General features: G+C 41.6%; 1 protein-coding gene across 4 annotated transcripts in view; it reads right to left on the bottom strand.

Annotated features, from left to right (window-relative positions):
- Positions 1-14,274, bottom strand: part of Astn2 (astrotactin 2) — a 1,041,512-nt gene that overhangs the window by 17,301 nt on the left and 1,009,937 nt on the right. For all 4 annotated transcript variants that reach the window (XM_026782391.1, XM_013348224.2, XM_026782390.1 and 1 more), the window contains 2 exons: positions 7,308-7,408; positions 5,528-5,711 (listed from right to left, as the gene is read on the bottom strand). In XM_026782391.1, the coding sequence (XP_026638192.1) occupies positions 5,528-5,711; positions 7,308-7,408 (285 nt within the window). The remainder of the gene's footprint in view (positions 1-5,527; positions 5,712-7,307; positions 7,409-14,274) is intronic.

Raw genomic sequence — 14,274 nt, 5'->3', positions numbered from 1 at the left:
GGGTTTTGATCCTACTTCATGTTCTGGCTTTGTGGGAGCCTAGCCAGTTTGGATGTTCACCTTCCTAGACATGGACAGAGGGGGGAGGACCTTGGACTTTCCACAGGGCAGGGAACCCTGACTGCTCTTTGAACTAGAGAGGGAGGGCGAGAGGAGTGGGGGGAGGGGGAGAACGGTGGGAGGAGGGGAAGGGAAATGGGAGGCTGGGAGGAGGCGGAAACTTTTTTTTTTCCTTTTCTCAATAAAAATCAAAAAAAAAAATGAAATCATCACCCTAACATTGCCACTAAGATAGTCACTTTTTAACAACTGTAAAACTAGACTCCCTTAAGTTTAATGTGATTCTTTTAGTACTGTCATGGGTTGCCCTGTAGGAGAATCCATAAGTTTGATTTAGAAAAGTGGCTGCCCGTAGACAGAATTGGAGTAGCTATTTCTTGTAATCTTTTTAGGTGTGTGGTATGTGTGTGCATGTGTTTTCCATGTACATGCATGTGGAATAAGTATACAGGTATGTATGTACATCTCATGTATATATGTGTGGTACATATAGGTGTAGCTACAGTGTACAGATGTGTGGGTTGGTTTTCCTTGTGTATCTCTGTGCAGCACATATGTGTGTGCATATGCACATGTGTGCATTTGTGTGTAACTGCAAGGTTGATAGGGAGAGTCTTCCTCAATCACTCTCCACCATATTCACTGACCAGTTTCTCAGTTTGACCCCTGAACACACATAGCATAGTTAACATGGTTCGGTCCTTGTCTTAGGAATGACAGACTTGTATGCATGCCACCATGCATACCCAGTATTTACATGGGTATGATTCAAACTCCAAACTTGTTCTCATGGCTTCATGAGATATACTTTGTAAATAAACCTTCATCAAAATTTAGCCTCAACCTCTTGCCCCAGCAGAAAGCCAGCATTTTCAGTAGATGTTTTATCTACAATATGCTAATAATTGAGAAAATGTTTGCATTGGTTGGTTCTCCTCTTTGTTTCCTCATAAGAAATCATAAAATCTATTTTCTTTATTTTTTCTTTCTTCAACATGGAGTCTCTCTATGTGTATCGCTATTTACTGCTGCTGTGATAAATTTACCAACTCCACAAAGCAAATTAGGGGACAGTTTATTTTGGCTTCCAACGCCAGAGGCTCTGAGTCCATAGTGGTGGGAAAGCTTGGTAGTAGGAACAGGAAGCCAAAAGATCACATTTCTATCACATACAGGAAGGAGAGAGAAAGAAAGCAGGAAGTGGGTGGGGAGTTTATTAATCTTCAAAGCCTTCTGCTTTCAGCCATTACTCCCTCCAGCAGGGTTGTACCTTTGAAGGGTTCCACTGTCTTCCTCACTACCAGTTAAAGACCAAGTATTCAAATGTATAAGCCACAGAGGTCACTTCCAATTTAAATCATAATACCTGTAATTTATTTGTTGTCCATGGTGGATTCTGACTTGAAATCTCAATCTCCCTGCCTCTGTTCCCTGGGTGCTGGCATTAAAAGGGTGCACTACTAGGCGGGGCCATTGAGACTTGGCAAAGAGAGAGAGTTTCTTGAAGGTGTCAATACAATCTTGGAAGACTCTGGAGTATGTTTCTAGGTTCACTTACTCTCACTAAGAGTACAGTGGTGGTTGTGCCTGTTTTTCACAGATGAGGCAGAAGCATTTGTCTGTTAAGGTTGAGAAAGATCTCAGGTTGAATCAAGCCTGTGATAATTCTGTGATCTGTTAGAAATGTCTTCCATAGAAGTAAACATGACTGACAAAATAAAATCATTTCTTGCTCAGATAGACCAATTCTCTAAAACCAGATCCTTTCAAGGTTTTTCCTCTCCTCTCATTACCTTTATATTTGAACAAACATAACCAAAAGTACAAGGAAGCTCAAGAGTGGTCAAGGATGCTCTGTGCAGAGGAAATTCTGGTCCCTGGCCACCTATGAGCTCAGTTTTTGAAGTCTCCTAATAGGAACCGTATGGTGGGACAGCTGGGTGTCAGCGGGTCTCCTCTGAGCAGCTGTGTGCAGTAACCTGCAGTTGTCCTGAGAAGCAGGCTCTGGGGAAAGAAGGTAAGAGGTGCCCTTTTGTCACGGAATTTTATGAGGTGTGTAATCCCCAACTGTGGAAGGAGTTGAAGACATTTTGGGGTTGGAAATTATATAGGCCAAGAGAATTCTACCAGGGTTCATCTTGTGTCAACTCTTGGGAAATGCTCTTTTCTCCCCTGTCCTCCTGGGTCCCCAGAAACAGAATGTCAGGTTATAGGCAAAATGACATTCATGTTGTCTTCATTTTCTGGTTTTTGTGACATTCAGGGATTTCTGGTTCCTTGGCACCAGCTAGAAGAGACTTTAGAGTTAAGCCCTTTTGAATTACAAACACAGTCCAGAAAGGAGGTAGAATTGATTCCAGGTCTTCCGGTAAATAGGTGGCAAAGCTAGGACATGAACCCTGGGCTCTTGGCCCAGACAAGTGTCTTGCCCCCTCTCCTTTATAGGTTGGTTCCGCACACTTGCTAACCTTGAAGAGGTAGAACAAATTTATTCAAATTGCTCTTTTAAAAGCCTTACGTAACTTTGGGGTAAAGAACAAACTTTCAAGTAGGACTTCACAAAAGCCATCAAGACCTGACCCTGGTCAAACTCTCCAGCCTTGGTGTTTTGATCCCCTCCTCTCTCACCTTGAACTCTTTGTTTCAGAGTTATTTATAGTTCCTGAATTCAGGATATATTTTCCTACCTCACCACCCCTCTCATCTTGCATTGGGTTTCTCCTGATGAAAGCCCTCCATCCCCCTTGCACCCAACAGGCTGTCCATTCTTTGAGTTTAACCATTAGCTTCTTTTTCTCTGGCAGGAATGGATTCTCCTTGGGGTTTGGGTCTGTATTTGCTGCTCTGTCTACCTACACCTACAACCTTGTCATTAGCACGGATTTTTAGACCAGCAGCACTGGCACTACCTGATAGTGTATTTGAAATGCAAACTCTGAAGTTCCTTCCAGCCCACTGAGTGGACAGGAACTTTACGCGATACACATTAACATCTGAGACACTCTGCTGTGCACATCCTGCATGCTTCTTGCGGCATGTTCCACTACAACTGCCTGCAGCTTATATTTTCTCCTGTAGATGCTAAGCTATGCACACAGCCTGAGCAGTTTTATTCACTCATTTCCAGCAAAGAGTCTGAGAAGTTATTCCATAAAATATATCTGTAAATCACTTAATAAAGAGAAATCTCAAGTACTTTAATATCTAGAAGGTCACACCATTCTTTTGACCTTAGAGTTCCTGATGCTGTTATTTCCAAATGAAAACTTGAGAGCACAGAGAGAATTGAGGGACACTCATGGTTTCATGGATGTGGAAGTACAGATAAGACAGTTGGAAGGCAGGCTGTATTAGAATGAATCCATAATCATCTGTGCACATACTCAGAGCAGCATTCTACTATCCAATTAACCTCCAGGTAATAATTTAGCATCTACTTTCAAAAGTGGGTAAGCTATAAGAGATCATTAACTGTTGATGACTTGCTTTGTGGTAGGGAGGAGAGGTGATACATTAGCAAACACAGAAGCCAATTAGCTACTACAACTAGCGAGTGCAGCATAGAGAATTAAAATACTATGTGGGCATACAGTAAAGAGGTGGAAAATTTAGAAAAAAAAATGTCTTGGAGAATGTCATTCTAGTTACAACCTGGGGTTCTGCTGAATGTAGGAAAATAATTCTACCACTAACGAGAAAGTTTACCTTGAACATCTTATAAAAAAGCTAGTTGAAGGACAGAACAAGACAGGCCCCTTTGATTCTTCCTGACATGCCAGTGTGTCTCCAATCCCCTCTCAGGGATCTAGAGAGAACAGAGAAGGAGGACGCTGGAGACATGTATAAGAGCGAAGGTTGGGGACTGAATGTCTAAGGTTAGCTGGTTATCACTGTCCATTACAGAATGCGCAACCTTGTGTCTAAGGGCAGAGAGAAGGTCTTTCTGGGAAATTTATGTCCTCGAGGGTCATAAAGAATGCTGGTGGGTTATAAAGAGAGAAGTGGGGCTCTGGTCTTGTTTCTACCCAAACTCTTTGAGTCTTGTAGGAAAGCCCAACAAAGCTGAAAGCCTTCCTATGCCCATGGGTAAAATGGCACTAAGGAGACTCAGGCACTTTTCCTCCTAGCCCCTGGGCTGCTGCTGACCCATCTTCCATTTGCTCTTATCCACAGAAACTTCCTTTCATGTGAAAAGAAAAAAGTGGCAGTTCAGGACCCAACAGAGCTGTAAGACCCACTGCAGGGAGGGATCTCTTTTTATCCTTTGAACAAGTGTTCATCAAATCTCATAGCATTCCAGAACAGCCTCGAATTCATCTCAGCATGAGAGTTCCAGGCAGCTTTGGCCACTATGTACAACTCTGTGTAACTCTAGGAAGTTCACTTAGACCACGTGGTGTCTCCAGTTATCATCACTGAAACATGGGAATAATTATTCTGTGGGGGGCATTTTGAAGCTTCTCACTAAGTATTTCAGAACGTAACATGTTTCTCGCTGCTGCTACTTGATGCCTGTCTGAATACTGCCCCAGCACCCCGGGACTGCAACCTCAGCAGCCAGGAGAGGCCTCACACCCTCCTGGTGCTTCTTGCTTCCAGCTGGGCCAGAGAGATCCTTCTCCCTGTGAGTTCTGATAATACTGTCCTCACACTCCTGTGAAACACACTTGAGAAGTTGCCCATCACCTCAAGGAGATAAGCTGAACTCCTGGACCCTACTTCAAGGGCGTTCAAGGCTTGGCTTCTGCTGACCTCTCCTCTCCTGCTGCTAAGCCTTTTGCCCCATATGCTCAGAAATCCTTTAGTGCCTCCCAACAGAGTGCTCACCTAAAGTTTAGAAAGAATTCCTGTGGGGCAGGGGAAAAGATTTAGATTGGTACTTAAGAAGATCCCAGATTCTGCATTAAATAGCAGTGAGCCACATTTGAAACATACCTAGATTCCCTCATTCATTATCTTCCCTCCCTCAAGGATGCTGTGCCTTCTTAAAAAGTACATTTTTATACAATATATTTTGATCAAATTCTTTCTCCTTCCCAACTCTTCCTAGATTCTATCTCCCTACTCACCCAACTTCCTGTTCTGTCCTCAGCACTTCTTTTGAACATATTTTCACAGGGCAGTTTTATGCTTTTCTAGAATTGAACAATATGCTTCTTTTGCTCCATTTTCTGTTGTTCTCATATCTTGAGTTATTCTATTAGTGATTAGGATAACTTTTCTGTTAAGGGCAGATAGCACTGGCTTTCGCTCTATAAGAACTCATAGTGTTATTCTATCCCAACACATTTCCAGAAAGCAGCCTGCTATTCCTGTTTCCCTCCTTTATCCTGGCATGACTGTGTTCATCACCACCTACCTTTCTTTATTTGATACAGTCCATTGTCTGTTTAGATAGAGAAGGTCCAGGAAAATCAACGAGAGGCAAAAAGCCTTTGGTCCTCCACCCCGACTCCGAAATCCATACCTGGGTCCTAGCTCATCCTCGCTCCTCCAGACAAAGTCACCAAACTTCTCATAGTGAGAGTTGTAGTGGTGCTGGACCCGGAAGAGCATGGAGGCAGAGACCTCCATCAGTGTGTTGTAAGCTGTCTGCTGTTCTTTGCCACTGGTGTAACCATTGTATAGATTGTAGATCTTGTCTGCGATCTCTGAGGGAGGAAAAGCACAGAACACATGATTGACAGTAGAGGAAAAAGGGGTGATGGATATGCTTCACAAAAAACAAGGCATAGCTGAGTGGGTGTTCACCCGAGTGGTCCTTGGGGTAGAGGAATCTCCATTGCATTTGAAATATGTCATTGGTTAGTTGAGTTCAGTTTTCCCATGTCTAACTAAAGAGAAGGACATGTCCTCTACAGCTGCACTGAATGAACTAAGTTAGAAAATGAATGCAAAGTGCTTAGTGCAGGGCCAGGCAGAAAGTCAGCATGTAGAGTCTAAGCTCAACTGAAGGTAATACCTCTGTGCTAAGGCAACTCACAGAGATACTTAGCCTCAAATACATTTTTGCCTTCTCTCAATATCTTCCTTTTGATTCACCTCTGAAGTGTTCTCAATGTCTTTCTGCAGCCAGGTCTGATAGATCTCTGTTCACGAGCCTTGTAACAAAAGTCCAGATGCTTTCTATTGCCTTTCAGGGCCATTCCCAGTCCTCTGAACTCCAATTAACCAATGTGATTTCAATGCATCATGTGTAGAGGGCATATTCCTTCAGCTCTGAAGGCTCTGACCAAAATTTGTGTGTGTCCCCTCTTCATTATTAGCTTAACTGACCTCAGAGAATCGAAGGCACTTGGAATTAGGATAAGAAAAATACCTAATTTGTACTATTTTCTGGTCCAATTTTTTAAAACAGTGTATCCATTGTTTTAAAATAATATAGGAACTATCCAGAAAACATCAAAATCTATTTGTCTCAAGGCTCAGGAGCTCATTGGCTCCTCTTATGTATTAGCACATAAAACATTATCACTAATCTCTTTGCAAAATCAATAAAAGTTTGTGTCTCTCCATCAACAAGGTAAAATTCCAAAGGGTACAAACTCGCCTCTACTACATTGATTGGACCAGTTCGTTGGAGAAATGTCAGCACAATGTAAGGCACTAGGACCTATAGCTACCACCACCATTTCCCAGTCTACATATAAAAACTATATCTACATATTGCCAAAGTATATTGTCAGTTTGATTGACTACTGTATTAGTTTTAGATGTTCTTATCTAATGTTTTCAACTTCAAGGATGAGGAGAGGCTAAAAATAAAACAAAAACAAGTTTAATTTTTTATGTTAAATTTGATTGACAGATACCAGTGGTTGTCCAGGCTTGAAAGTTCCTATTGTATGGAATGGAACAGTGTGCTATGAAAAGATAATGTCACCAGGAGTATAAAAGGATGAAATAGCCTTCGAAGTGTCACTGACTTGCCAGTTCTGACTTACACACATACACAGACACATACACACACACACACACACACACACACACACACACACATTAAACTGGTAAGCTACTATGGCTAGAATACTTACTTACCCCTACCAATGGTTGAGCAAGTCTGACCATTAGTAAAGATATTGGTAGTCCATCTCAATTTGTTCTTCCTTTATTATGATTAATTAATTCTATGTTCTTTCACTCCCCAGCCTTTCCTCTCTCACTGTAGTAGGTAGTGACTTTTGGGTACAGAACTTAGAGAGGAAAACGTGGAGCTTCCCTGGCAAAGGCAGAAATGAGCCACCAACCTTCCGCCTTGTTGTCATCCACCAGTGGACAAGCTGTCCTTAGAGTCACTGTGCTGAGCTCCGAGTGCCTCCCTCTAGTATCTACAGCATACAGAGTGAACCTGCAACACAGCAAGGCAACACCAGAGTGAAACTTTCCAGAATGACCCGGGAGCTGAAAGGAAAAACAGAAAACCATGGCCACAAGGAAAGTTCTTGAGAACTCATGGGTGCGTAAGCTGCTAGAAGATTTTTTTTTAAATAATAACAATTATAAAATTATAAAGCATGTATCAAGTGTTAAATGCCTCCCGGGTTCTGTGCATTTAGTCTCCTAATTTGCAGTTAGACAAACCTGAAAGACAGAGATATATCATGAATCATCTTTTATAATAAGGATACTAGACCTTAAAATGTATATCTTTTCTTGGAGTTGTTGTTATTGAAGGCAGAATAGAGGTCTGGATCCTAGTAGTATGAGTCTATGGTGTGAGAAGTAAGCCTCAATGATAGACTCTTGGATGAATATGCTTATTTACATTCAATATATTCGTTGATTAGTTCATTCATTCATTTGTTCATTCATTTTAAAATTACTTACTGAGATCTGTGTCCTGGGAATTACTTTGGGAAGCTAACTTTTTGAACAAGAAATCAAACATAACATCAATCAAAAGCTAAAACAACAAAATCCCCAACAGAACAACCAAATGAGGGCAAATGTGATGGAAAATACAGCAAGTTTCCTTGGAAAAGAGCAAGTGAGAGTGTGGGCTACATGAGCTTTTAGGAGAAGATAGTCTCTGGATGCCTTTCTAAGTGATGAAAGTTTTAGCTAAGCTCTGAACAATGAGAAAGAAATGATGTATGAATGGAACATGAGGCGAAGAACATTGCAAGCTCAGCAAATGCGAAAGAACTGTAAAGGAATATTTGTAAATGCAAAGGCCCCGAGGAAAGACCAGATGGAGGAATAGGCAGCTGGGGTAGCCAAGACAAAGTCAACTGAGAAGGAAGGATAATTAGAAGCCATGACAAGAAATTTGGAAATTATTCTAGCTACAAGGCAGGTCTCCACATTCTCATTTTTTCATCTAAAACTTTATGCTACCTAGGTGGAATTTAGCTCAGTCTGTGATCTGAGCTAGATAGAACTGGTCACACCAGGCCTGATGGATTTAGAGAACAGAGCTCATTTGAGAGAAACATCTGCGAATCTCTAGGAGGTCCTATGGCCCTTACTCTCTTCAGGTCTGAGCACTGTAGCTTACATGACATAAAGGAAGGAGATGAAAATACTTTCCAAAGACAGCAATAAAAGGGCTGTGGATGTCAAATAAGATGAAATATTTTGGGGTAACTCTAACCAAATAAGTGAAAGACCTGTATTACAAAAACTTTAAACATTTGAAGAAAGAAATTTAAAAAGACACCAGAAAATGGAAAGGTCTCCTATGCTCTTGGATAGGTAGAATTAATATAGTAAAAATGGTGATCTTACCAAAAGCAATCTACAGATTCAGTGCAATTCCCATCAAAATCCCAGCAAAATTCGTCACAGACCTAAAAGAACTATGCTCAACTTCATACGGAAAAACAAAAAACACATGATAGCTAAAGCAATCCTGTACAATAAAGAAACTTCTGGATGCATCAACATCCCTGAATTCAAACTAAGTCCAAATGGATCAAAGACCTCAACACAAAGTCAACCACACTGAACCTCATAGAAGAGAAAGTGGGAAGTACACTTACATGCATTGGCACATGAGACCACTTCCTAAATACAACCCCAGTAGCATAGACACTGAGAGCAATAATTAATAAATGGGACCTCCTGAAACTGAGAAGCTTCTGTAAAGCAAAGGACACAGTCAACAAGACAAAATGGCAGACTACAGAATGGAAATCAGTATGGTGATTTCTCAGAAATCTATAATCTACTTCAAGACCCAGCAATACCACGTTTGGTCATATACCCAAAGGAAGCTCAATCATACCACAAGGACATGTGCTCAACTGTGTTCATAGCACCATTATTCACAATAGTCAGAACTGAAGTAGATATAAATATTGTAACTGTAATTCTTGCTTGATAACTGTTTTGTTATATGTAAACTTGCTATGTTAAAGTTAAAGCCTTCCTTCCTTTTTGTTTAAACAGAAAAAGGGGAAATGATGGAGGAGAGTCATCTGTTTTGTGTTGATTTCATTGGTTAAATAAAGAAACTGCCTTGGCCCATTTGATAGGCCAGCCATTAGGTGGGTGGAGTAGACAGAACATGCTGGGAGAAAGAAGCTGAGTCAGGCAATCGCCCTGATTCTCCCACCGGACACAGACGCTGGTAAAGATCCTCCCTGGTAAGCCACCAGCTCATGGTGCTACATAGATTATTAGAAATGGGTTAATCAAAGATGGGAGAATTAGCCAATAAGAGGCTAGAACTAATGGGCCAAGCAGTGTTTAAAAGAATACAGTTTCCGTGCAATTATTTCGGGTGTAAAGCTAGCTGGGTGGCTGGATGTAGCCCCGCCGCTCATTCAACACAGAACCTGGAAACAACCTAAATGCCCATCAACCAAATGAAAATACGGTACACTGACAGAGACACTGGGATTTGTCTATACTGCATGCACTGGCTTTTTGGGATCCTATTCTCTTTTGATGTATACCTTGCTCAGCCTAGATGTAGTGGGGAGGGCCTTGGACTTTCCATAAGACAATGTGCCTTACCTTCTCTTAGGATTAGAGGGAGTGGGGTGGGAGGGTGTGTGGAGGGAATGGGAGGAGAAGAGAAAGTGAAAACTTGGGTTGGTATTTTTTTAAATTAATAAAAACATAAAAAATAAAAACAAAACAAAAAAAGAAATGTGGTACATTTACACAATGGAGTACTACTCAGAGGTAAAAAATAATGACATCTTGAAACTTGCAGGCAAATGGATGAATCTAGAAAAACCGTATTGAGTGCCATAACCTAGACCCAGAAAGACAAATATCATATGTACTCACTTATAAGTGGCTTTTAGATATAAAACAAAGTAAAATCAGCCTACAACCTACAACCCCAGACAATGAAAGAGACCCTAAGAGAGACACACATGGATCTTAGTAGGGGGGAAAAACAGACAAGGTTTCCTTAGTAAATTGGGAGAGGGGAGAAGGGAAGAAGGGAAAAAAGAGGGGAGCAGAAAAAAATAAATAGTGCAATAAAAATAATAATATAAAATTGATAAACAAAGTGGCAAAGGAGAAGGTTTGTGGATATGAGAGAGAGCACTTAGTTATGCTCCCCTTCTCTACCAGAGGAACAGGCAGATGTGTGAAGGGGATAGAAAGCTCCTTATGTTCAGTGCAAAGGCCTGAGTCTTACTTCCCCTATTTCCATTCTTGTTTACTTGGCACCCCAGTTGAGCTCATAGAAGGACTTAGTGCCATGACTATGAAGCTGCAGAACAGTTAGTCCTGATTGACTGTGCATATTGGGCACTTAATAAACATACATGCCTTTCACAAATTTATTATCACATACTAAGACATTAATATGGTTCAAGCGCTGAGCTAAACATTTAACCAAGCAATTCTAAAGGAGATGTCCAACTAACCTCTTTATTTTATACTTGAGACCAAGAAAGGAAAGGCGCCTTTCCCAGAATTACACAGTGATTACCAGGACTAACAGTTTAAACCTAGATTTGTTTGATTTCAAAGTCCATGATTGCCAACTACTCTCTTCTGGATCCAGATCCACAGATATTGACTATGTACAGATAAAATTTTAACTAGCTACACTTACGGAACCCCAGCTAGGCTAAGGCAGTGCCACCTCAGATGTCTTCCTAGTTTTATCAAACCATTCTAAAATAACCGTGCTTATAATCTCGTTTCAGGAGAAGAGATCTAAGGTAGAATAATAAGAAATCTATCCAGAGTCACAGTTTTGAGAGTAAAAGGCAAGCCTGTGGTCTGCTGTAGTGTAGACCTTTTTGCTCCAAGCTACTCTCTCCGCCAACATCCACTGGCTGACCCAGTCTGGACTTGATGATCTACCTAGGCCCTCCCAACTTTGACACTCTATGATCCATGTTTGCATACAAGGATCAGTGAATAGCTACCTCTCAGTACAAAAGAAAACGTTGATATTAGGGAAAGGAGCCTGGTTTAAAGATGATAAGACACATTTTATTCCAGGTCTGTGCCTTGTACTGTGTCTTTGGGCAAGTCACTTTATATTTTTGAGCCTACTTTATCCCTGTGTTCCAAGTGTCAATGGCAGGTAGATTTATTCATCCCTCAGGTTCAGTGTTGATGGACACAAAAATTAAGTGCTCTCTGGAAAGCCATATAGAGGGGCAGGGATAAGATAAAGAAGAAACTCTGGAGCTAGATATGCTGAAATACTCTGGAGGCTGAGGCAGGAGATTTGGGTTCAAAGCCAACCTGGTCTAGATTGTCACTCTGAGGCTATCCCTGGTAGCATAGTAAGATCCTGTGCAAAATAATAATAATAATAATAATAATAAAAAACAATAAAGACAACAGAAGAAAACCTTCACAAAATGAAGAAAGCAAAAAGAAACAAACTCTGGAAATTTCTCAATTTGCCAAGTCAAAAGGAAAGATCTCTATTGGAAAATGCCAGGTAAGCCCTTTCCATCTGCATGGCAGCTCATCTAGAAGCTACTGAAGGTAGGGCTCCAATCACAGCCCGTCGATACAGCAAGTGTGCAGATCAGCGTGCCTGTTTGCATCACTGAACGCAGCACAAGTCACTCAAAGTTTCTATGAATCAGTGAACTTGAAAAAACTGCATCTCATTTCACACTTGCAGTTTCCCCACCAACAGAATGGAAAAAAAATTACAGCATATGATTATCTCCAGGGTTACAAGGAATGAGGCATGAAGAATGGCTTGCAGTTGCAGACTTTTATAAAGACCATGTATACAGTAATAATCTGTCCAAGAATACATATTTTTGAAAAGTATTTTATTTGAGCATGAATAGAAGATATAGTGCAACGGAAGAACAACTAGACAGTTGTCATGAGTGCTTAGAAGCCTCAAGGCAGAAGATTTAGAAGATGTGTAAGGCTTCTTTCTCATTGCCCATATGTTTCCATGATGCTCTGTTTTCTCTGCTTTTTTAAGCAGCGTCAATAATGCCACGCTGGTGAAGAAGTCTTAGAGCTGTTTTGTCTTTTTGCAGTGATGGCAATTGAATTCAGGTCTTGTATACGACAGGCCAGTGCTGAACCACTGAGCTATACTCCACACCACCCCAAATCCATCCTGAAGAGTGAAAGGTGGGTAGGAACCTCATGTTTTCCATCTGAAGGCAGAGAATTCTTTAGGAAGCTGTATTACCATCGCTGACTCTCAGCTTTCTCCCGTGTAGAATATGGTGACACAGGTTAAGGTTCAGGACTGAATGAGATGTCATAACACTAAGCATGCTTTAATCATGGGTCCTTAAAGAGTAGTTTTGACTTTTGCTATCACAGTAACTAAATGTGTCAGCAAAAGGACCAAAGAGAGGAAGCCTTAGGCCACCCTGTTTGATGTGTGTGTCAGAGTGGTGGGGCAGGGAATGGGAGAGCAAAGGAAGGTATCAACCTCACAGGTCTGGGTCAAAAGTCATAAGGCCATGAGCTTTCTGCTTGTCTCGGCTATAATTGCAGAACAGCTCCACAAACACATCTGAAATCTGTTAGGAAGTCAGGCAGGGGCGGGGGCATTCTTCGTTAGAGGGAGAAAGTGCCGGAGCCTGTTTGAGAGGGAGGATAGCCCAGCACACAGTCAGACATCTATGCTTCCCAGGGATTACAAAAGCATCATCTCCATGCTGATTGGTTCTGCTATGCTCCCTGTGAAGCAGAGTGGAGCTCAGTAATACAATGGAGGGAAAACCATGGAGCTCCATCCTGTCACTTGGAATCCTCATTTCATAGATGGCAAAAGGAAGGCTGAAATGAGAAATAAATTCCACAGGGATCCACAGCGATTACGTTCAAAATAAAGACCCCAGCCCCTCCGGGTCATCCTTCAGTGTCCTGAAGTATTGTAAACAAGTGGCCAACTTAGGTCTATGTAGAAGTTTTGGCAGTAATAGAAATGGATCTAAGAGTGAAGTTTGCCATAGATTTCATAGGAACTGGAAACGCTAGGCTCAAACCATCGCTCCTCCAAGTACTGACCTTGTTTCAGAGGAAAATCATCAGTCTATGTTGTTGAAAACCAGAGTCTGAGTACACCATTTCTAGATTGTACTTCGGCATCTTAAGTACCTTAAAGTAACAGGGTCCTCTGCACGAAGGGTGCACTGTGAAACAAAGGGATTTGCTTGAGCTGACTACTCACATGCCAAAGGTTGTTCTGTGTTTCTTCAGCGTCAGGACAGTGCCACCCTCTTGAGCCTGCCATCATCTCCAGAATCATTTATCATTCTCAGCTATGGCTCTTTGATGTTCATTTATTCGCTCAATTGCACCCTTTCTCTGAACCCAGAGAAAGACCTGGCTAGAAGGTCTAGTCTTATTTGCTGATCTTAGCTTCCCAGGTAGGGTGAATCCAACAGCCAGCTGATCCAGGAGATGGAGGCCATCATTTTGCTTTCTCTTTTCCAGATCCAACTCTGGCTAGTCCAGGAGCTTTCCAGATAGGGTGGATCCGATGGCTGGCTGGTCCAGGAGTTTCTCAGGTAGGGTGAATCTGATGGCTGGCTGGTCCAAGAGTTTCTCAGGTAGGGTGAATGTGACGGCTGGCTGGTCCAGGAACTTCTCAGACAGGGTGGATCTGATGGCTGGCTGGTCCAGGCTGGTCCAGGAGATGCCACCTTTTTGTCTTTGTAGGTGTTGAATCTTCTGGCTGAGTCACTCTTCTTCTTTTTTCCTTGAAGCATTCTTCAGACTTTATCCCTTCCAGGAAGTCTGTTTCTTTCTTTCTTTCTTTCTTTCTTTCTTTCTTTCTTTCTTTCTTTCTTTCTTTCT

This window comes from Microtus ochrogaster, chromosome 10 (assembly GCF_000317375.1).
Source record: "Microtus ochrogaster isolate Prairie Vole_2 chromosome 10, MicOch1.0, whole genome shotgun sequence".
Taxonomy (NCBI): Eukaryota; Metazoa; Chordata; class Mammalia; order Rodentia; family Cricetidae; genus Microtus; species Microtus ochrogaster.
This window is presented reverse-complemented; position numbering and strand designations above follow the sequence as displayed.